At 51.1% G+C, this 23368-nt stretch overlaps 1 protein-coding gene across 1 annotated transcript in view; it reads right to left on the minus strand.

Moving 5' to 3' along the window:
- MACF1 (microtubule actin crosslinking factor 1) overlaps positions 1–23368 on the minus strand; it is a 296242-nt gene that overhangs the window by 2073 nt on the left and 270801 nt on the right. The window contains exons 73-97 of the mRNA XM_081335334.1: positions 22498–22599; positions 22217–22390; positions 21748–21903; positions 20947–21144; positions 20480–20608; positions 19290–19463; positions 18337–18492; positions 17870–18076; positions 16944–17063; positions 15596–15765; positions 15201–15360; positions 14379–14573; positions 13154–13282; positions 12920–13063; positions 12542–12724; positions 12192–12309; positions 11652–11815; positions 10600–10762; positions 9159–9313; positions 8016–8090; positions 7225–7242; positions 5136–5253; positions 4714–4782; positions 2374–2585; positions 1584–1694 (exon numbers count right to left, since the gene is read on the minus strand). Of these exons, the coding sequence (XP_081191460.1) occupies positions 1584–1694; positions 2374–2585; positions 4714–4782; positions 5136–5253; positions 7225–7242; positions 8016–8090; positions 9159–9313; positions 10600–10762; positions 11652–11815; positions 12192–12309; positions 12542–12724; positions 12920–13063; positions 13154–13282; positions 14379–14573; positions 15201–15360; positions 15596–15765; positions 16944–17063; positions 17870–18076; positions 18337–18492; positions 19290–19463; positions 20480–20608; positions 20947–21144; positions 21748–21903; positions 22217–22390; positions 22498–22599 (3600 nt within the window). The remainder of the gene's footprint in view (positions 1–1583; positions 1695–2373; positions 2586–4713; positions 4783–5135; positions 5254–7224; positions 7243–8015; positions 8091–9158; positions 9314–10599; positions 10763–11651; positions 11816–12191; positions 12310–12541; positions 12725–12919; positions 13064–13153; positions 13283–14378; positions 14574–15200; positions 15361–15595; positions 15766–16943; positions 17064–17869; positions 18077–18336; positions 18493–19289; positions 19464–20479; positions 20609–20946; positions 21145–21747; positions 21904–22216; positions 22391–22497; positions 22600–23368) is intronic.

The raw sequence follows: 23368 nt of genomic DNA on the forward strand, positions 1-23368 counted from the left end.
GGGGCTCAGTCAGTTTCCAAACGCCTGTTTAGAAGAAGGAAGGACGTTCGCTCTGCTTGTGCATTAGGGTCCCCCAAGGAAGACGTGGGTCACGAGGTGAGGCCCCTGGTGCTTTCCAGAGAAGGGAGCTGCTTTGGGGCCCAAAATTCCCTATCATAAAATAAATCTAAAGTAAAATTCAGTGCTTGGACCTGTAACTTGAACATATACCTCATCTAGTATTATAACTTTAGATTCTATTTATTTTAACTTGTGTTGGCCACAGTTCCTAGGCTGCATTTTTAGCAGAAAGCTTAATGGTGATTTTTACTGCTTTAAAATCAATATAATATATGCTGTAATTCCTGGGTAATTAATGATACATTGGAAAATTGTAATATCCATGGCATTCTAGATCCCTTGTTTACTTCTTTTGCATTTTACTATTGGCATGTTATCTTTTTGTTCTTGTACTTTACTTTCTCTTTGACAGAAAAAAAATGAAGGCAGGCCTTTCTCTCCAAGGACCTTGCCACCACAACCTCTGCCAGCACCTTCTAAAACCCCAGGGGGACGGTCAGGACCTGCAGCACGGCACTAAACTGCCAAGGTGGCATAAATGGTTTGACCCCCAGGCCAGGCTCCTCCTGATGGAGTGGGGGGGGGGGAGAGGCAGTTGTTGTTATGGAAATGAAAACAAAGAATGGCTACCCTGAACCTAAAAATCACTTAAGAGGAAAGTAATAAAACACAAATTAAAAGACACTTATTATTCAAGTGTGAACTTACACATGGTGTAGTAAGATGGAGGGTTTGTTGTCACTGTGTGTTGGGGGGTGGGAGCACAAAGGGAGGCTCAGCTAATCTCAATGTACACATAGTTGTACTTTGATGATAAAGGTTCATTTCATTTCATTTCATTTTGTTCTCCAACCTTTATTTCTAAAAAAGACCCCAGTATTTATTACATCCTTTTTATTAAGCTTGGGCAGCTTTCTCCTCTTGGAAGATGTTCTTAATTAAGAACATCATCTTAAAAAGAGGAACAGCCTCAAACTGTGGTTCTGAGGGTGCCTGCTGGGCTTTCAGATGTTTTGCAGAGTCAGCCTCAAAGGCAAACGGGCCACTGAATGCCCATATAAATGACCCCATGTGCTGAGGTTTGAACTACCACGTCAGCAATGGACAAACCTGATTCGCACCTCACACAGCGTCTGCCGGGACTCTTCGCATAAATGGGGCACAGTAATCTCCCCTCAGCGTGATTGTGGGGTCCCACGTCAAACTGTACAGTACGTCATGACCGGCTGTAGGCTGAGGGCATATACTGGGTCCAGTATCCGGTTTTTAAAAAATATAAATTGTACCGCGCTTCAATGGTGTGATGGCCTAGACGTCGGTATCTGAACACAGTTCTTTTTAATATTTATATTTTATTGGGTTTTACTAATCTAGCTGAAATGCTAATTTAGATTGCTAGTCCATGTATGACATGCCATAGGCTAAATAATAATACGGCCAGCCTCTGCAGAGAAAGGTGTGGGGAATGCAGGAGAGGAAGCTGACTCGAGGCCTTCCTTTTGCCCACCGGAGCCATACTCTACCTCAGAAGCAGACAGGTGGAGGTCGGCATTATCGCAGCCCCTCAGGGGGGTACCTGCCTTGCTGTTTACCAACCAGGGTTTATCATAACAACGGGTGAAGTGATGCGGAGTCTGTGAAATGGAAAATCCAAAGAGAGTTTGAAGGACGGGTGGGGCAAACAAAATGAATGGAGGGGGGAGAGGGAGGGAAGGAAATAAAACAGAAAAGGATATAAATCCAATAATAATAATAATAATAATAATAATAATAATAATAATAATAATAATAATAATAATAATAATGATGATGATGATAATGATGAAGCTAATGAACACAAAACTAGGTTGACACAGGGCACAGAACTGTGTGATGCACAAAAATGTCTTGGTAAAAAGCTCAACAAAAAAAACACATTCCATATTGTGGGGAAGACTAGCAACCGTTTGGGGGGAGTGTGAAGAAGAGGAGAAATTCGGCCTCTTCTTGAATGTGGAGCCATTGGAAAGGCACAAATGGAAAGGTCAGATGGAACTCTTCCGACATGGACAGGAGAACCTGGTGTGAAGACTCCCTAGGTCAACCGAGCGAGCTCCCCTCTGGGCCGCAGCCTCTGCCTGAGGAGATGATCGCGGGCCCCACCTGTGGTGCTTCTGGGGCCGGCTTGGTGGGGGGCTTTGAGACAAAGCAGCCTTCCCCGGCTACCTGCACCACAACTCAACAGAGACTTTCAGAAGCCCTTTGTGTTTTCAAGGCTGAGGGGAAAGAGCCCTTTGCCAAGGAAACCAGGTGAAGAAAGAGCCTGCTTCTCACCTTGGTCCCGCTGGCAGGTGTGGCAGGAGAGGATGGCACCGAGGGGCAGCTGTGATTGCTCTGGCTGGCGCTTGAACTGGACCGTGTGGGGGAGGCGGCCCGCGAGGAAGGCTTGGACCTCCGGCCACGGGACCGGAATGGTGCCATTCCCTGAGAAGCGCCCTCTGGTAGAATGAATTTTTCTCTAAGCTCAAGGTTAGTCCTGCCTCGGGCTGTAAGAAAAGAACACAAAATATGGATGGCAAAGCTGGAGACACCTAAATGAAAGGACCAACTAATGGCCCAGGTTTGGAGTCTGCTGGAGGCATGCAGTCATTTTCTTCCAGCCGGACAAAAAGACCTCTTCAGCCGTCTAAATGACTGAATGAGGCAGGAAAAGCCCCCCCTCGCTTGATGCAGGCCAGTCATCGTGCAAAGCCCCAACCGCTCAGCTGCCGCTCCCCCCCCCAGCAGTGTGCCTTGCTAGAGGTTTGCAGGGCTGCATCAGGGTTAGGAAAGGGGTGGAGTTGCATGACCAGAGCAGGCATCCAAACTCCTTTCCCTCTCAATGGCCCCACCTGCCGAGGGGGCTCCTCCCCAAAGTTCTTCACTGTCAGCCCAGCAAAGAAGCCACAAAGCTAAAACTGCAGTAAGCCAGTGGACCGGTGGAGGCTGGGTGAATGTTGGAGATAGAGAAGCAGGCCCGGGGCCCCCAACAAGGCTGATCAGCACCAGTCACGAAAAAGGAGGATCAAACTGGGGGTTGGGGGAGATCCAGAGGCCAATGCATCGCCAATCAGAATCTGCTCTTCACTGGAATTAGATGGCTTGCATCGGCCATATAAAATGTCTTATGAATCCTTTGGAGCACTAAGATCCAGGAAAAGGAATCTTGCCAGAGGCCATCACTGGCCGATACTCTCACCTGAAAAGTTTTTCTTCTTCTCCAAAGGCTGGAATAAAATTAACTGGTGGGATCAAGAAATTGAAAAAAAAAACACCCATCCCCGACTTATTAGCAAATGTGTTGACAGAATCCACAATCTTTGGAAAATACAAAACTCAACCAACAGAAGCACACACATTGGTATTTTGGTTAAGTAAGCCACACTGCAAAAGCCTTGTAGGATCAGCGTTGAGTCTTGTTCTGGAATCATGGGGAGCTAAGCAACAACTGGCCACAGCACAGCAACGGACGTGTGGCAATCACAAAGTCAAAAGGGCTTGGAAGCCGAGAGCCCTCCCATCCAATCCATCCCCTCGGCTTTTCCCATAAGTTTGCCTTCAACGCCCCAGAACTCTCAGCCAGACACCTGGAGGGCACCAGGGGAGAGAAAACGGTGGAGGTTTTCCAGCCAGAAGCATCCAGCCAAGTTCAGAAGAAACCCTGGGAGGAAAGGCAAGTGTGAACCTGCCAGAAACATCACAACTCCAAAGATCAAGGAAAGGGAATTTGTTGGCTTCCGATAAAGTACTTTTGAATTAGAGACACCCAAACCAGCACAGGCTGAGACTTCAACACGAGGAGGAAGTGATACTAAAGGATAAAAGAACCTCTCTTCTGTTCCCTAGAGAAAGGGAACGGGGCTGAAGTAGACTTCCTCAACCTGGGTGTCATTCAAGTGAGCGGACTTCAAAAATTTTCATATTAGCTCTGCTGCCTGGAGAATCCTGGACTGCTGGTCAAAGTTTGGCAAGTATCCAGAAATTGTGACCAGTGTTAAAACACAGCAGCAGAGATCACAGAAAGGCTGAAGTCAGCCACGTGCCCTGGTTGCTCAGGGCTTCTGCAACAGAACGTCCTCAACTTCTGCCATCCAAACGGCTCTGGATTCCTGAGGGCAGAAGTCTCCTGTGAGGAGTCTGCCCAGTGTCAGAATCTGCAAGAAAGGCCCCTTTGAGGATGCTTCCCCTGCATTTTAAAAAATCAGCAAATGTAACTTTTTTTTATTGCTACCGTTACTTTCCATTCGTTTTTCTAACTTTTTGAATTCCGTTTTATTTTTTTATTTATCTTTTGTTCAGTCCGTTCAGTCAAGTACTTCCAGGAGCAGAAAAGCAGAGAAGGAAGCGTGCAAGTAAGCACATGGCATCCACACAGGCTCTCACGCCCCGTTCCTCACTCGGGCCACCCAGGAGGGTCAGCTGAGCCGGAGGACGTGGCGGGAGGGGGGAGGAGTGGACCCCATGGGGGGGATGGGGGGGGGAAGAGCTGCAGCCAGTTGGCCAGCAGGAGCTCTGCACCCCCTTCCTTGGCCAAGCACAGTGCAGGCTCCAGCATTCGGCACCAACCGAGGCAGGTTAGAGCAGCAAAGCCATTCCCAACAGGGCAGTCAGAGAAAGGGAAGAAAAACCTCCAACCTATCGGAGACTGACTGGCAATTGAAGAGCTGGAGTCGGAGCGTTTGATTTTACTGCCAGGGTGGTGAACTAGAACAGAGAAAAGAAACAGATGCGGCCACCGGGGGGGGGGGGAGCAGCAGGGCAGGGAGGGGGCCTCCTTCATGCGGCATGCAGGGCGGCCCGGGCGGCGGCCGAAGGAGCGGGATCTTCGACCCAGAGAAAGGCGCTTCCTGTCTGGGTGTGACCCCTTGGTGCTTGTGGCTGAGAGTGCCGGCGGCTCCTTTTCTCACGGGCCTGGCGCTGAGCAACGATCCCTGGGCTGGTCTTCTGGGGCCCCTCAGGCTCACCCCCAGGGCAGCTCCCCTTCCTGCTCCTCGGCAGTCACCGGGATTGAGGTTTCCCGGGAAAAACCTTCGTTAAGAAGCAGATGCATCTCCTACCTCGACAAGGATCATTTTTCACTAAAAACTCATCCAGAGCCATCCATCCTCCGCCGACACGAACCATGACTGTACTACGCAGGATACGGACCAGCCGCAGCTGCTGGGAATCCCCGAACTGTCGCAAAGATGCAAAGAGGGAGCCGGTTTAATCGCGCTGTCATACTAAGGTGTTCTCCAAAAGTCCATGTGTGGAGCTCCCCACCACCCGCCCCAGTTTGCCTTTGAAAGTGACAGAGGAAATTATTTTACAAAAGGATCATAAATTTGATTAAGTATATTATTCTTATTAAATCAATTAATTACCATCTTTCTTAATAATTAATTTCTTAAATTTTTAATGATTAAAAAAGTGGAATGATCCAATGGACCCCAGGTGGCCAGAAGCCCATCTTGCTGGACCCCAAGCCAAGGCCTCCTTGTGATCAAGGACAAACAGTGAATCCCAGCCAGCCACAAAACGCTGCATGAGAAAGATGCCAAAAGACGATTGGGGGGGGGAGGGGGGGGTCAGCCTGCAGGTCAGCTCCAGGGCTCCTGGCCAGGCCTCTCTCCTGCTCGGCAGCTGCCCACGTCTGCTGCACCCCGAATGGCCGTTTCTCTTTGGGCCAATTTGGGCTGCTTTGACAGTCAGAGGAGTCTGGATTCCACACTTCCCCTCAAGAGATTTGAGTCTTTTGGAAGCAACTTGGCTTCGGCCCTTTTGGAAGAGACCAGCTGGAGGCCCAATGGCTGCAGTCTCATCAGGAAGGAGAGCAAAACCCTCCACCCAAAAGCTTTCCAGCATGGCATCCCCCCCCCAGCAGAAGCGTGATTGGCAGCAGCCAGAGACAGGTGGCCCTGCAACACAGTGCCTGAAGGAGCAGCAACCTCAGAGTACCGATTAACTGATTAATTGCCAGGATCACAGGCAGCGCCAAAAATTTGCTCTGAATGGTCAGGGACGGCCCAGACCTAAGCCACGTGCTTAATCTCTAGCGGCATCTTGAGTTCCCATCAGCTTCCACCCCAGGGCTACTTTTTAGCCCCACAGACTGCCTTCTCTTTCCCCCAAATATTTCAGATGGAAAGAGGGCATTGTCACATCTCAGGGGTCACGGACCTACGGATGTAACCATCATTTCCATCCCTTCGTAATTCTGGGTGCCTGAACAGATAAGCTATTACCTTTTTTTCCCCTCAACTGATCTAGGAAACTGAAATTTCATTTGCTGTGTCGGATTTGGCCAAAAAAAGTCAACTGCCGACATTCACTGCCATCCCCTCCCCAATCAGGCCACAGGATGTGACACTGAACTCAGCAGGCAGGCAGCAATGAAAACAGGAATACCTCCACAGCAGCTGAGACCGCCTGTCTTGTTGAAAGGGCCCTGCAGGTGGCTTGGAGATTTAGTGCTATTTATGGAAGGGACTTTTCCAGAGGAATTAGGGACTTGCATTTCCAAAGCAATGGAAAATTAATAGGAAGCCATGGAAAGATGCCGATATACAGAATACTTGGTCAAACTTGCAATTCTGTGTAGTGGGCCAAACTCTGGGCCAGGCCCCCAGCTCTCATCGGACAGGAGGAAAGCTGCAGGATGGTAGATGTGAACTCTGATTCAGAGGGAAGGTCCCTGAGCTTCCCAAGACAGGTTGGAAAGTTCAGCCGAAGGTCTCCTCCTCTGCCGGGGGTCAGTTTGGGAGAGATGGTTTCCACCAGCCACGGCGGTCCACGGCCTGACCCCTGAACTCTGGTTCCTCTGGTCAGCCAGTTTTGAGTATCCAGAAGCAGAGGCCAGCCGTTTCCTTATTTTATCCCTTCCTGGAATTTCTGAGACTGAGAATTTCTGTCTGGCTCATCGGCAGGACAGTCCAACTTCCATGTGTGACTCTGTGTTTGTTTTTATAATTGGAGGCCATTGCCTGGTTGGGTCAGTACATTTCTGTATATACCAGCAACTCTGTCAAGTTAATACATCCACAAGCACAACAATCATAGTTATGAAAAGGCTGGTGTGGAAACAGACAGGCCAATTATACATGCACATCTTGGAAGGAGAATTAGCTACAGGAAAAGGCAGAGGCAGCTCTGCAAGACTCACTGTACCTGGTTGCCGAGGAAGAACTAGAGGAGGAGGAGGTGCAAACAAGAAGAGAAAGGGAGAAGAGAGAACACATCACACAGGGCAACAATGCTGACACTGTTTTCTGTGCTTCCCCTACTGCTAAACTGCTCCTCCTCCATTTAAGTATTAAAACAAAGGGCGGCCAGCAGAAAGGTCCATGAGTGGCCCCAAGGACCTTATGCCAAGCTCTGGATTGGGCCATGGTCTCCATCCCGCCCCCGCCCTCCCTGCAAGAATGGCCCCCGAAGCAGCTCCTGAAGCTTTGCCTTGGTCCAAAGGTGCTTTCTTCAGAAGGAGAAGCGAAACGTCTTCAAGGAAAAATAAAGTCCAATTGTTTTTTGAAGAAAGCGCCTTTGGCACAACTGAGAATCTCCACTGATGCCTTGGCTAAAATCCAGTCAGCTCAAGGGACACAGAGAAGCTCTGACAGAGGGCAAATTCGAGGAGCTTCAAACAAAAATCAGAAATAGGATAAAATCCCATTTCTGAACCCATTTTTCTGTGAGCATCCAGAAAGAAACTGAGAAAGGATTGTACTCTGAGGCAGAACAACCCCCCAACACAGAGGCTCACGGGACCAGCTTTCTCTATACTCTTTGCAGAGCACCGTGGACACCCCCCCGCACCCCCGGGAGTTCAGTCTGTGGGCGCAGAGCCTGCTTCCCGGCAGGGTGGGCAGGTCTCCTTCCCACAACAGGGCACTGCACTGGCAGGCCCCCGTCAGACTGCTGAGGCCCCCACAGACAGCCCCATCCTGGCTCCTTCTCCTTACCCGGTACTTGTTCTCTCCAATCTGCTCCACTTGGAATCGCTTGGCGCACTTGCACTGAGCCACCTGCCTCGTCACCTGTCAAGGAAGAGGCAGGAAGGAAGTGGCTGCTGCAGAAAGCTGACTTCGCACGGGACAGAAGCCAGCCTGTGCTCCTGGCGCTCATTCCACACTGGCTTCAAACGGGTGGCTGCCTATTTGGGCAGCCTTTGCTGCTGTGTGGTGATCTCGGACTGCTGGCCAGTTCCGGCTGGGCAACGGTGCTCAAGCCCTGCTCCAGCCTCTCTGCCTTGCGTTCCTATTCAACGGACAGCACGGGCCGAGACTGCGCTTGCCCCAAAGAAGGGTGACTCTGAATGACAGAAGTCCAACCAAAAAGAGTGATGGGCGGGGGCAGGGAAAGCGCACCAACACGGAAGTCCCGTGCCACCCCTGGTTTCCCCCTGGTCAAGCTGGAGCGCCAGATGCAGGAAACCAGTCCTGATTACCCACCCTAGCTGCATTTGCATGCCACACTCTAAAAAATGGCAGGATGCAGACTCAAAATAAATTCACATATAATTATTACCTATTGATTAAGATGAACTGCCAGTAAAAGAATGTGCCTCAATTAGACAGTCCTGCTTGTGCAGGGAGTTGGCCTAGATGACCTCCAAGGTCCCTTCCAACTCTGTTATTCCATGTTCTATGATTAAACTATGAACACTCCCGCAAACATAACACAACGCATGGGGAAATAAAGGCAGGGGGAGACACCTGGGAGGAATGGCAGAGCTGGAAGGCTGCCAAGTGGGGGGCCGAGGAAGAAGGGAGGTATCCTTGCTTTGGGGGAAAATAATCTCTGGTGAATTCAGTTTACTCTAGTCCAATGATTTTGATAAATCCTCCCAGAAGAGAAAGGGGATCCCAGATTCAACAGTTCCATCTCTGAGAAATAAAGGGAAAAGGGGGCCACAAGGAGCAGTAAATGGGAGGACTGCAGTTCCACCTACGTCTTTCTCATGAAACCCCAGGAATTGATCAAGAAATGCAGTTGTGGAGAGAAGTGACAATGCACCCTCTCGATCAGTGGCCTGCAGAGCCCAGGGACAGGCCGGTTTACTCTCTCTTCTCCCCCTGCCCCGAGTCCCTCAGCCAAACCCCTACCTCATCCTCGATTTTGTCCGCATCTGTTGTTGGCCGGTAAGCATCTTTGTTAGGGTGCAGAGCAGCTACAAACTCATAATAGTCAATATAGCCATCCCCATCACGGTCAAAGATGTCAGCGACAGCCGTCATTTCTAACTTGGATGTGGGGAATTCTGGGGAAGGAAGAGAAAGAGAAGGACGCAGGTCCCTTCAGCGAAGCTTTCAAAATGATGGGCCCCTGCCACTCCCGGGCACGGCCTCCTCCCTTCCCAAACCAGGCAAAAAAGGCCTCAGCCTTTGTTTCTGGGGAGTAAGATGAGCAGACTCTGTGGCAAGAGACGGAGCAACATTAGGCAAAGCGGAAACTTCATCTGGCTCCAGTTACGGTTAGGTGCCTGGTACAAGCGAGAGAGCGACATTCACCTCGGCTTTGAGAGACACAGAGATGGGGGCTTAAGTGGCCTTGCAAGACACAGCTTGCTCAAAGTGCTTGGCTTTGGGGTTATCATTTTTCACACCCTTCCGTGTTGTGTGAAGTGGGCAGAAATGTGGTTTTGGATTTTTTCCTAATACTGATATAAGCAGAAATAAGGAAATGATGGCCAAAGAAACAATGTTGGCTTACTGAGTTTGCTGCAGAATCATTAGGCCCCATTACCCCGCCCCCACCCCAGCCCCAACAGCTGTGGAAAATGGCTGCCTGGCCATGAGCACCACTCGGGACCTCCTAAGGGCATCTTGGATCAACATAAAGACAACCAAGTGTGTCACAAGGAAGTAAATAAAAACAGGTTACGTGGAACTGAAGGCTTTCTCTTTTGGTAAAGTTTCCAGGGACAGAGGGAAGGGGAACCCAGAGAGGTGCTGAGGTCCCTCCCGCATGCTTCTCTCTGTCCTCACCCCCACTCCCACCTGCCATGAAGCTACAGCCTGGCCTCCATTGAGTTACACATTCCATAGCCCAATGATGTCACTTTAACTGATTGAGGGGCACCACTGTGGGATACCCAGAAATCCCTGCACAAACTGGTGCATCAGGCAGGAAGTGGTTGGAATGCAGTATTGCAGGCTAATTCTGCTGACTGCCAGCAGTTCGATCCTGACCGTCTCAAGGTGGACTCAACCTTCCATCCTTCCGAGGTTGGTAAAATGAGGACCTGGATTGTTGGGGGCCATAGGCTGATTCTGTAAACCGCTTAGAGAGGGCTGTAAAGCACTGTGAAGCAGTATATAAGTCTAAGTGCTCTTGCTATTCCACCTGCAGCTTTCCAGCACTTGAGCTGCAAGTCAACCTGGCTACCAGGTATGGATGGCCATCTGCCTCTGTGCAAAACAAGCCCAGTGCCTTGGGGTGATCAGACAGAAAAAAACCTTCTGTGCCATGCAGCCACACTTCTTGCTGCTCAGTTGCCCAGTTGCCCAGCAAGCAAAGCAAGACTTGGAACAAGCAGCCACTCACTAGAGGCCAGGATCCCATCAATGAACTCCTGCCGGGTGATCTTCCCATCCTGGTCTTTGTCAATCCGCCGGAAGAAGTCCATCACACGGGATTTCTTGTGGTTCATCCAGCGCATATATTTCTTCCGCCATACATCAAAGTCAAAGTTTGCAAACTCTTTCAGCTTGGAAATAGAAGGAGAAGAAGGTTAGGTGCTCTGTTCACACAAGATGCTTAGTTGGTCAGTTAAAGACAGCTCAGATCCATTGGCCCAACCTGGCCTCATTTTGCTAGACTTAACCTTGGGTAGGTTTGAAGCTTACTGGGTTGAGTCAACTCAGGCTGTGTTCAAGGTAGTTTTTGCAACTAATGGATGTGATTTTCACATTCATCTAAGCATATTCTGTAAGGCCAGAAGACCCCAAAATGGGCCACCTTGGAAAGCATTGGGGAGCAGCAGTCAACACTTTCTTGCAAGATCAAGAGCAGACATATCCTTCCCAGGGCCACAGGCATCACTGCTCGAATTCCCATAATTGGGCATCATTAGAATGTGGAGGCTCCTTGGGGTTGTGTCTATGTGTGAGCGGGTGGGGTGAGAGTACCGGACAAAGGGGGAGCCTTTTCTTTCCTAGTCAGTTCTGTGCATTCAGACACAACTGTGGGAGTTGCCTCTTTCTCTTTGTGAGATGACAACAGAAAAAAATGTATTGACTGCCAAGTTTTAGGCCTGTTGTTATTGCTGGAACTGACCAGGAACTCCTGTGTATGGCAGAAGGTGACACTTATTTCATGGGATATTCCTGCAGCCGGAGACCTCCAAGTGGGCCTAAGTATAATAAGTCCCAAGAAATGGCCAACACATCTAGGAGGTGTCAGCTTTTCAGTGGCTTCCAGGGTAGGTGAGCAAGTGGATGGGGAATGGGGAAGGCAGGAAGGGCAAGGTGGCAGCTGCTGTGGGAGGAGAGGGATGTGTACCAGCTGTGCTTGTGTATCTGAAACTCAGATCAGCCCCAACCTTCAAATCTGGTTACCATTTCCTGCCCGCCCCACATCCGGAAGAGGATCCTCACCTCTTCTAGCCTGTCCAGGGCATCATTCAGCTTGCGCTGCCGCTCCAGTGCCAGGAGCCACACCTGCTGCCAGCGTGCCGAGAGCTGGTTGATGCGCGGGTTCTTGGCTTCAGACTGCGAGAGGATTGGCAGGGGAGGAGGGGCTGCCTGGTTCAAGGGCTTTCCTGGAATAAAAAGCAGATGAGCTGAGAAAGGCCAAGCCGAGCCAAGCCAGAGCATGAAAAAGGGGGAAAGGAAAGGAGCAGAGGAGAAAATGGGGAACACCCATCAAAACTGTGCCAAAAGGTTTTTCTTTTTCCCCTCAGCCGGGGACAGGTGAGATCACTTTGTTTAGACCTGGGTTTTGAGAGGTAGGACCAACCCTAAAAGAGACGACCATTCACAGGCTGAGCCTGCAGGGAATATGCTTGACTGCTTGGCAACTGCTGATGCCGGGCCAGGCCAGGTGGGAAGGAACCACGGCAGGGCTCTCTGCAGGCTTCCGCCACAACCCCGCACCGCCGGCACTTGCGGGTGGCACCCCAAGTTATAACAACTTACTGTTGCTGCGGGATTTTTCCAGGAAAGGGCCGTGAGCTGGCTCAGTCGCTTTCCTCTTGTATGTTTTGGTGACACGGTCCACATCTGGCTGCTTCCGGGTCATCTCTTCCATGAAGGACTGGAAGGAGAAAAGACGCAACAGTTTGCAAAGGCCCGGCTACTTTTCTCAGCCTCCCTTGTGGAACATTAGAGCTCAAAGCCTCAAGAGGCAACGGTCGTGGCACTGCCGCTGAGAACGTCTGCCGTCCACAGCAGGCACTGAGCACTTTCGGCGCTTGCTGCAATCAATGCATCCAATGGGAATGTTCTCCTTGAGGAAGGGGCCAGGAGAACACAGGGACGGCCGTTACCTGGTGCTCCGCAATGAGGGCCTTGACCTGCTCGATATCCTGGGGCTCCTGGTCCCGCTGGATCAGCGTGGTCTCTGCCCACTGGATCCACGTCAGCAGCTCTTCCAGCAGTTCCGCGTTGGCCATGAGTTCCAGGAGCGCCACTTCAAGCCGCTGCTGGTGCTGCTTCGCCCACGTGAGCACCTGGAGGAGAAACAGGCCAAGAAAAAAGACTGAGAGGCAGAGAAGGCTGTGCGTCTGGAAGGGTGAAGACAGAGAGACCTTGAGCTGATTATTCCTCAGGTGCAGAACACCCCACAATTAACCAAAGGAACCCTTCAGCCATCACCACAGGCCCAACTCCGTGGATGAGAAGCCAATGTCCACACGGCAACTCACTTCTTCGAATCGAGCACGGATGATGGTGATCCAGTGTTTGATGGTGGTGACGCAGTCTGGATGGCAGACAGGCAGGATGCTCTCTCCCATCCCCACCGCCGAGTTCACATCCAGCCTTTTCTCCTCCACTTTCTTCGTGAACTCCTGCACAAGCCAACACAAAGGCTCTCACCGTTACTCGCGGCCCCTCTGCCCTGCCCTGGGCCACCCCGCGTCCATGGGAGCCCCGCCCACCTTGTGCACATCCATGAGCGACTGCAGAGCTTCCGTGTCATCAGGCAAAGCTCCCCGGAAGCGGAGGCTCTGCTCGGCCTCCGAGAGCCACTCCAGCAGCTGGTGGATGGCGGTACGGAACTCCTCAGCCTGAAAAGCAGACGCCCCTAAGTCAGTCCTCCACCTCTGCCACTTGCCCCTCGGGATGGGCCAGCTGTGCCCTGGAAGTGTCATGCCCAGGACTCAAGACTCTGAGGAAGTTTCTCCAGCTGAAGCCGTGGAACGTCAGCCTCAGGAGACTCCAAGCCGGGAGCCACTGGATCAAACAGCGGCATCATCAACCCAACTGAAACGATCCTAGGAAGACACGGCCTCCAAGCCTCTGATACTCGGGCAGTCGAGAGGAGAGCAGAATAGGGATACTTAATGAGGCTCCTTGCCAAGCAGGGAAGTAACTCTCCTGATTAAAGACTGGTTAAAAAGGCAGCCCTCACCCAGCTCACTCTGATGTAAACCACTATTTGATCTCCTGGCCTGCTGTATTGCTTCTGTGAATCAGCCTGGATTTGCGACAAACCTAACTCGGCTCTCTGAACTTTGGGGGGTGGGATTCTTCTCTTGAAAGCAAAACCACCAAGCAAACTTTCTTTCCAAGGGACTTGGTTGATTTTCATTTCTTCCCTTCTGCTATTATCCTCAGTCTTGAGTAAATTGCTTTCCTCAGTGTGTGCGTGTGTGTGTGTGAGAGAGACAGAGAGAGAGAGGGAGAAGGAGAGAGAGAGAGAGAGGGAGGGAGGGAGAGAGAGGAGAGAGAGAGGGAGAGAAAGGGAGGGAGAGAGAGGAAGAGATTGAAACTTGAAACAGGACAGGAGGCGAGGATCAGCACTATTTTATGAGTGCAACCATTATCCATGAGGCAGGTGGTGGACTGAGAGAGAGGCTCATCTCCCTCAGGGCCCTCCAACCACTGAAGGTTGGCCTTCTCTGAGGTGCCTCAGGGTTACTGAGTGTTTGGAATGAAGTTCTAGGCGTACTTTCCGTACTGGACCTTAACTCCTCTGAGGGTAATCACAGGGCCCCCAAACTTCTCTCCTTGCTGCGACCGTTGCCCTCCGCCCACCCAGATGTGACCTGCATGCTTCCAAGACCAGCAGAGGGAGGGAGGGGGGCACAACGTCAGTCCCTCCTCCTTTCAGAAAGGCTGTGGAGGGAAGAAGAAGGGTGGCTTTGCCTCCTCTTCCCCCACCTGCTTTAAGGCCTGCTCCAGCCGTGTCTGCTTCAGGACGGACATCTTGCAGACTGTGTCCCAACGGCTGCTCAGCTCCTGAAGTTGCACTTTCACCCAGGTGGTGTCATCCCGGCTGTTCTCAATCAGCTCCCGCCCTGAGCGCTTGAGGACCTGGACGGTTCCCGTCCGCTTGCCAAGTTCTTTCTGGAAGACCTAAGAAGGAAATGAAAAAATACCCTTGAACCAAGCTTCACTCATGGCGGCTAAATATAGTTTTCTTGCAAAGGTCAGAGGTGGCTTATTTTTTCCTTAATAAAGCTGGTCTGATGTTTTAGCAAGGCTGCAAACTGCAACTAGTGCGACGGAACAGCTCCCTTATTGCTGTTCCCAAAGCCCACTCTGCTCCAGCACGTTCTAGAACAGGCACGTTCAACTTTCAGCTTGCCTGGGCTGCATGGAGTGATGCATATGAAATATATTGTATGGTTAATGTGTATAAATGAGGGGTCTTTGGTGCTGTCTGAGCTTGCTTGTTTTCTTGCAGATGTTTCAAGACCCAGCATGTAGTAAGGCTGAAAGTTTACAATCTTGTGAGGCTGTATTACTAGCTGTCCAGGGCCACAGGCAGCCCATGGGCTGCGGATTGGACACACCTGTTTTAGAAAGAGTGACAAAGCTGGAGGCTGGCTGCTCATTTTGCAAAGGGCTACCTCTGCTTGCTTTTTAGAGCTGAAGGGAAGTCAGCCTGCCAGCCTGCTGCAAGGGAGGCGCCCAGGGGGCAGAACGAGATGGCTGCCTGCTTCTCTTTTCACGCTCCTCGTGCTGCACCTCAGCCGTTACCTTGTGGGCGTCCATTAAATTCATGACCAGATCCAGATCCCCGTGGACAGGCTGGTCTTCGGCCAGCTGGGGCTCCACTTTGTAGAGCCAGTCCACCAAGGCCTGCAGGGCATCCATAAACTGCCCGGAGAAGAGCAGCGCCTCTTCTAGTTTGTGCTGCCTGCAAAGAGACACACGGGGAAGATGGCAGGCGTTCTCCTTGGAGCCCAGACGGGGCTTATGCTTGCCAGATACGGAAAGCCTGCTGGGCCAGCCGAGCAGGAATTCCCCAGCCTCCCCAGGTGCATCCCTGACAAGACTCGCAGTTGCCCCCTGCCCAAAACCTCCATGGTGCCCCCAGCAGTGAAAGAGGCGGAAGTCAGCTCCGAGGGCGCCTGCCACCCGCTCTCACTCACCGCTCCACAGATTTGCCACAAACGGTGTCCCATTTATCCCGGACTTCCCCCAGGAGGTGATCCAGGTGTTGGGTATCATCGGGAAAGTGAGCTTTCTCTTTCAAGGCTCTTCCGGTGCGGATGGTGGTGTCATAAACAGGCTGTTTGCCTCCCAGGGTTTTCTGGAACTCCTGAGTTTTTGACAGAAATTATTTTTAAAAATTAGGGAAGGCGAAGCAAATCACTGCATTTTCTCTGCAGACTGAAGAGAGAGGCTGCAGACTGAAGAGGACCAGGGGGCTTTCCTGGGCCGGGCAGCCCCAGCCCACCTTGTGCAGCACCTTCCTGGCCCCCCTCCCCACCACTTCCTTGGGAGCTCTTTCTCGGCAGCCGTAAGAGGTGCCTGTATTTCATTACGCACACAGAAGTAATGTGTGGCGCCCGCTTGGGCTCCTGCTTTGCCTTCCCCTCTTGCACCCGGGCCACCTGTGTCCACACGGCCTGGGAAGCAGGGCCTGGGCTGTTCCCAAAGGTTTACATCTGGTCAGAGGCTTCCTGGGGGGAGGGGCCCCCTGAAATAATTCACGATTAAGACTCTCATCACTTGGTCAGCTTGTTTCAGCCAACAGCAGCTACCTAAATCTGAAGGGTCTTCCTTCTCCCATCCTTTTTGGCAATGGGCTCTTGCAATCTGTTTTTCACCCAGGCTGTGGGTTGACCTAGCCTTTCCCAGGTCCTTGTTCCCGCTTAACACTTTGTGTTGTGTGCCAACTTGAGCCTTCTTGGATCGGTCATCTCCCATCTGGACTAGTGCTATCATCCTCTGTGTGGGGCTCCTCTGGAAAAGTGTCCAGAATGTGGCTACGCAAGCAGTGTTGACGACCGGAGGAGACCCAAGTGATGCCTCCACTGGGGAGCTGCCCTGGCTGCCGACTGGCTCCTGGGTCTAATGCAAGGTGCTGGTGATGACCTTCAGGGCCCGCTGCGTGGGCCAGGCTCCCTGCGGGACCCATCCCACCCAGCGCACTGCAGACTCCGTCAGGCAAAGGATTCCAACTGGCAGGACCCGAAAGAGAGCCTTCTCTGGCATCACCCCACTCTTTGGAATATTCTCCCCCCCCCAAGACGTGAGCTGGGTCCTCACCCTTCTGAAGCCCTCCTCACTCGGGGCTCACAAAGGAGCTTGCCGCCTGAAGGCTGCTTAGTGCCTTGAAGGGTTTTCCCCCAGCTAACTTTGATTATTCTCTTTTAATTCCCTCCTAGTGGAGTACAATATTTAGATGGGGTTTTTTATGTATTTAATGGTAGACTGAGTGAGATGGGCGGTTTCAAAATTTATTATATAAATACATTATAACTGGACTCCAACCTTGTGCTTGGAAAGCTGCAGTTTGATTTTGTCTGGATCATTGGAAATTTCCAGCTCAGAATTTAGATGATTTTCAGCATCTTCCAACCAGTCCACCAACTTTTTCCAAGCTTCATGGAACTAGAAAGTAAAAATGTACCACAAAGAGTGAGTGTTGTACATCTGATCCCTTGTTTTTCCCAGCAAAATCTGTGTCAACTTTCAGGTTATCTTTTCCCCCTGGCGTAGTTTATGGCCCGGGCCCCGACTCTTCCTCAGGCAGTCCCACAGGGTGAAACTGGAGCTCCCTTTTCCAAGAGGCCCTCAGGTCAGGAGACCCAAACCAGAAGTATGAACTCCCCTTTAACTGTGAGGTTACGGAAATCTTGCAACTCTGAAAGCATTTTCCCCGGCCCCACCCTCACATGCTTTTCCATCGCTCCCTCCCTCCGTCTGGGCTGTGGCTCTCCCTGCTGCCTCTCCCGAAGAGACCCTTGCACCCACCGCTCGTCTCCAGGAGCCTTGGCTTTGCTCCCCTGCCAAAATTCCTGGCTTCCTCCCTTTTCCAGCCGTCTCCCTTGACTGCACTCTCTTTCTTCCCAAGCTTGTTTTCCCTCTCCATGTTGGGTCCCCCCATTCCCCTGCGCAAGCTCACACCTTCCCAACGCTTTTCTTGTTCCACAGGGCTTCCCATCCTGCCTCAACCTCCCTTATGAGCAAACAAGCCATGCCCTCTTCTGTCTCCCCACACTGTTGCCCCCTCCTCGGCCACCAACAGAATCCCCTCCCTGCGTCCCCTCCCTGCTCAGCCGACAGCTTTTCATGCATTTGAACTGTGGTCCTGCTGATAAGGTAGCAAACGTGACATCTGGGACAATGCTATTTTGTAAGCCCAAGTTGACCTGTTTGGCTCCCAACGAGCAGCTAAGAAAGCGCAGGACACTCACCTGTTTTGCCCGCTTCCTGGCATCATCTAGAGCCCGTCCCCTTTCAACTGACCGCTGGACAACCTTCTCCCAGCGAGACTGCACGCTGACAAGGAGGTTCTTGATCAGGACGACATCCTGCTTCTGGCTCAGAAACTTCAGCTGGTTTCCGCTTTGGTCCAGAGCAATGATCTGATGCCGGTGAGCGTTTACTTCATTAGCAAAACTCTGCCGTGGGTGGGTGGAGAGGAAACAAAAGATAAATCCTTCCAGGGACTCTTCTTTGGAATCCTGGCATTATGGGGCCAATCTCTTTCCTTTGGGTGAAGTGAGAGATGCCTGCAGGCAAAGCTGAAGTCCCACCCTGAGATCCTCCGACCGATGCTCCTCAGGGCAGCCGTGAGCAAAAGGCCAAGATTAAGCAGAAGATTGAGGTGTGTGTGTGTGGGGGGGGCCTTGTTACAGGGTGAGGTTTGGGGCGCCCTTACCTTGTGCTCTTCTACTTGGGGGAGCACAGTGTTAAGGAGGAGACTTGGAGGAGAAGCAACGTTCAGACCTTGCTCCGCAAGAGTCAGCCAGTTGATGAAGTCCTGCAGGGAATTCTGGAATTCGGTTGCCAAGTTGAGTGCCTCTTCCAGCTTGGACTAAATAAGGGAGGCAGAAAAAAGGGGGCACCTGACAAATCTCACTGTGGTTGACCTTCCAGGCCAAGAGCGTGGATTTTGCGTGCACCTCCTCCAAGAGCAAAATGAGAATTTCATTCATGTTCTCAGTGGGGTGAATACCTTTCCCTTTCACCCCACCCCCACCCAGTGAAGAGTGCTGGAGAGAATCCACTCAAAATAGCTAAGAGAAACTTTTCTATGGCAGAAAACTGCTGCAGCCCTTTGCAGCTTCCTGAAAGAAGAGAGGTCATTTATGAGCTTTGAGAAGTCATTGCAGTCAACCTTTACACCCTGCTGGACTGGACCCAATCCTGCTGCCTGTATTCAGTCACCGCTGCTTGACCTCCAGCCCAGAGACAACCAGGGGAACTGCAAGGCTGCACTTTCCAAAGGATTCAGAGCAGTGTTGCTCAACCTTGCCAACTTTCAAACTCCCAAGAAAAGGCACTTGGTGTGTGTCATGCTGCTTCCCAAGGCTAAACTCCTATTGATTACATCTCCTTCCGCAATCTCAGATTCCTGCTTCTGCCTCCCAGCCCTATTTCCTGACTCTTTTGTTCCACTAAACTTCAACAGTTCCTCTGTGAACTCCATGACGCCGACATGCAGAGAATCCTGTTTACTTGTATAAAGTTGGAAACAGACCTGTCAATCAAAGAGCTGATGTGCTGCCAGAGAAAGGCCAACCTCTTCCTCCAGTGTTTGAATCATACCAATCTGAGTGCAGAAAGCAGGTGTGTGGTGTACCCAAGTCCCTCACCAGCCCTGCTCACTACCTTCCGCTCTTCCATCTTTGTGCTGACAAGGATCCATTTCTGTTCCAAGAGAGCCACACTTTGCTCCATCTTTGATCCAGATCCAGAATCATCACGGCTCAGAAGCATCAGCCTCCCCTTTGCCAGCAGCTGGCTGTAGATCTCCTCATTTGCCTTGAACTGGGCATAGAGTTCCTAAAACAGAAAGAGGCATTTCAGAAGAGACATTTTGCAGAATTTCTCCTCAAGATAAGCCACATTCTTCTTTGCCACCACTTTTTGACTCAGGGAATGTTTAGATAATGACAGGACTCAGAATAACAGAGTTGGAAGGGATCTTAGAGGTCATCTAGTCCAACCTCCTGCTCAAACAGGACCGCCTATACTATTCCAGAAAAATGGCTATTCAATCTCTTCTTAAACACCTGCAGTGATGGAGCACCCACAGTTCTGGGAGGCAAGCTGTTCTACTGGTTGATTGTTCTCATTGTTAGGAAATTTTTCCTTAGTTCTAGGTTGGGTCTCTCTTTGATAAGTCTTCCACCTCTTACTTCTTCTGTTGCCTCAATACTTTGGAGAATAGGTTGATCCCATCTTCTTTGTGGCAGTTTTTCTAATATTGGAAGACTCATGTCATCTTTAGTCCTTCTCTTTGCTAGACTAGACATATCAAGTTCCCTCAATTGTTCATTGTATAGTTTAGCATCCAGTCTCCTATTACAGAGGTCCCCAACCTTTTGGGCACCAGGAACCGGTTCCGTGGAGAGAGGTTTTTCCACGGACTGGAGAGTGCAGTTTTGTGTGCCGCCTGGATCCCACGGATGGGGCTTTGCTTGCTTGTGGGGACCAGTTGCTGGCATGCTGCAGCCCAGTACCGGTCCACGGACTGGGGGTTTGGGACCCTTTTAGCTTCCTGTTGTGTTAAGATGTCCTAAAGTGGATGCATACTATTTTCACACCTGATTGTGGACACCTTTTTCCTACAAGACTTGAGGATTCTTGGCTAAACCACATACTTTCATGAGGACTTTGTGACTAGACTATGTAATGTAGAATGAAACTTAACAAGCCTTTTCCCCTTAATCGTTTCTGGAAGATTTGTATTTGTCTTTTAGACCAACTCTCTAAGGGGCACTTATGTTATTGAAAAAGCCCTTTCTCAGACCAAATTCCCCCATCAACGGAGTCAGCATTCAGTTCCCATGACTCACCATGTGGACGTTCAGTTGTTCCCGGGCAGTTTCTGGCAGCCCACCCGTCGGTTTGGAAGCTGACAGCTGACTTTCCATCCTGGTAAGCCACAAAAGGAAGTCTTCAATTTCGCCATGGAAGCCCTGGGCCTGTGACACATGCAGAGAACAAGGAGAGACGTTTATGGATTGGAGTGCAAGATCAGCAAGTGCCGTATTTCCCAGTAAATCCAAACTTACAAAACAATACCTTGTAAGTATACAACATATATAATACTATAAAAAAACCAACTACCTGCAAAAGGCCATGAAAAACAGAACGTTACACCCCCGTGCAAGCTCCTCCACAGTTTGGCCCAGCCAACTAAGTCATAGAAATGCCGCTCTCTGGACCAGGGCAGGGCAAGAGCCCAGAGCAGGCAAAGGCCCTTCCCTTGCCTCGTCTCCATCTTCCCAGCTCACCAGACTGGCAGACCCGCCCCGCCTACCTGCTGAAGGGTTGCCTGCAGCTGCTGCTCCCGCACTTCCGTCTTCTGCAGGACTGACTCCCAGCAGGAGTTCATGGTCTCCAGGCGGTTTCGGAGACTGCTGGCATCATCCCCTGCGCTGGATTCCAGGAGTTCGTTGCCAGCCTTGTTCACTGTCTCCACTGTGGCTTGGTGGGCCAACACATCGTTTTTCAGCACCTAGGATGGTGTTGTGGGTGAAGAAAATACGGGCGCCTGTCTTTGCAGCCCTCATTAAAAAGAGCTCAGCTTAGAGCTTTGCCTTTGCAGAAGGCAACTCAAGCCGAAAGCATCAAGGAGCACTTTCAAAGCAGCCACCTTGGCCTCTTAATCTGCCTCCAGAAGCAGTGGAGAAGATGCTGCCTGGAGCTGAGCGATTAGCTCTTCTACACCCAACGTGGCCCTTCTGTGCTCTGGCCCCAGCAGACCATCAGCCCCCTCTCTCAAAAGGCTGTTCACTGGTCTGCGATGGCCTCAGGTGGGATTTCCTGTGGAGGGGGTGCAGTTTGAAGGCTGCAGGCTATTTAATCACCCCACGGCTAAAGATCCCGACCACTAAATGTGCAGCCTCACTACTTTCCCGATTACTTCCCAGCAGCAGGTTGATAAGATGCTAAGGCAGAGACCACAGAGGTGCTGGGGGAAAAAACCCCAGGAACCAAAAGGAACTGAATCGCTTCCGTTATTAAGCTAGCCCAGGGATCTGGCCCTCGAGACCCTGGAAAATAACGTAAACCAAAGCAGAATTCTTTGCTGGGACAGCATCCCTGCCAGAGGACTCACATGGTGCTTGGCCAGCTCCACCTCAATGACTCTGGGGTCCCCGTTGATGGGCCTCTGGGAATCCAGCAGCTCTTCGGTGTGGCTCAGCCAGGCCATGAGCTCAGCCAGGGCATGCTGGAACTGGCCAAGGGCCAAGAGAGAACCTTCCAGCTTGTGCTGTTTAATGGCGAGGAGGAAGCGAAGAGAAAAAGGGTTGTTTCAGCATCCGGTGCGTTTTATCACCCCTTTCCAGCCCAACAAGTGGGACTCAAGAACACTCACTATGAGTTTTAAACAATACGAAACTAAAAAACTTGTAAATTTCCATCAGCTGTATACGAGCCAAAGCCTCTTCGGAGGCAGTCAGGTGAGGATTAGGACCACCTGGAGGAGCTCTTTCTTAAGGAACCTGATCCTAAAAGGTGGGGGCTATTGCCTCAACTCAGCAATGACCCAGCCAGCCAGCTCTGTGCCTGGGGCTTTGCCATACCTGTCGATGAGCTATTTTTTCACCCAGATTCTCCCAAAGATGCCTTAGTTCTCTCAGTGGCTCCCTGATGATGTCTCGGTCTGTCTCATCTGTGGCTTTTTTGAGCAAGAGTCCTCCCTGGTGATTCAGCTTCTCCATCTCTATTTGCTGCTGGTATACTTCTGTTTTGAATTCCTGCAGAGAGTACAAAATGAGGATGACCTTCTAAGCTGCGTTCTAGGCTGCTGTGATAGCAACCCAGATGCCTGAAGATTTAGAGAAATGTCCTGCTTGGCACACACCTTCATCTCGTTCAGTTGCTCTTTGACAGTGCTGAGGTCTGTGCCCACTGGGGACATGTTGCAGAGTTTGATCACTGTGTTATCTAGCCAGTCAAACATAGTCTGAAAGAAGAACATGGATACAAATGAAGGAAAACCTAGTTAACCTCCATCCTGCCAAACTGTGGACTCTGAGAATCAGGACTCTTTCCCAACTTTGGCTGTTCCGAGATCTACCCCACTCCTGGGCACAGAGGCCCCAAGGCTTAACTGGCTCCCAGCATTCCCTTCTTCTTAAGAAACTGCTTCCTTCCACTCTAATGACGCTTCTTCTTGCACTGGACAGGACATTGGTTCTTCAGCTGAAGGCCATTACAGGTGGCACAGAAAGGAAGTTTACCTCTGCTGCCCCCCCCCCAATCCTTTGGCTTCCCATTAGGTGGAGAGGGATGGGCAATCTTCAGTCCATGAAATTTACTCATCCTCCACCACCCCAAAAGCAGTCAAAGTTCACACGCCTGAAATTCAGCAGCAAAATGGCTGAATTTCAACTGCAGAATTGTTGGGCTCTTCCTGGCACACTAAAACTAAAATGGTTGTGCTAAGGACCTCCCCAGCACCCTTGAGCACCTGTAAGCCCAGAAAATGGGCATAAGCTGCTCCACTCAAATCGAGCAGCAGCTGCTCCATTTCACTGGCTGGTTCTTGTGTGAGAATGACTGAGGAGGTGTGGGGTTGTGTAATCTAGGTCTTTGCATCCATTTCCTGCCTTAGCTCTCCAAATCTTGCCGCCGCCCCCCCCAGTAACTTTGCCAGGAAGCCTCCCAAGACCACCGGGTCCAAGGTGAGAGCTGCAGCCCTTCTGCCCAGAAAGATGCCCTCCCCTGGCTCC

This window comes from Vipera berus (assembly GCF_964194415.1).
Source record: "Vipera berus genome assembly, chromosome: 9".
In the NCBI taxonomy this organism is placed as follows: Eukaryota; Metazoa; Chordata; class Lepidosauria; order Squamata; family Viperidae; genus Vipera; species Vipera berus.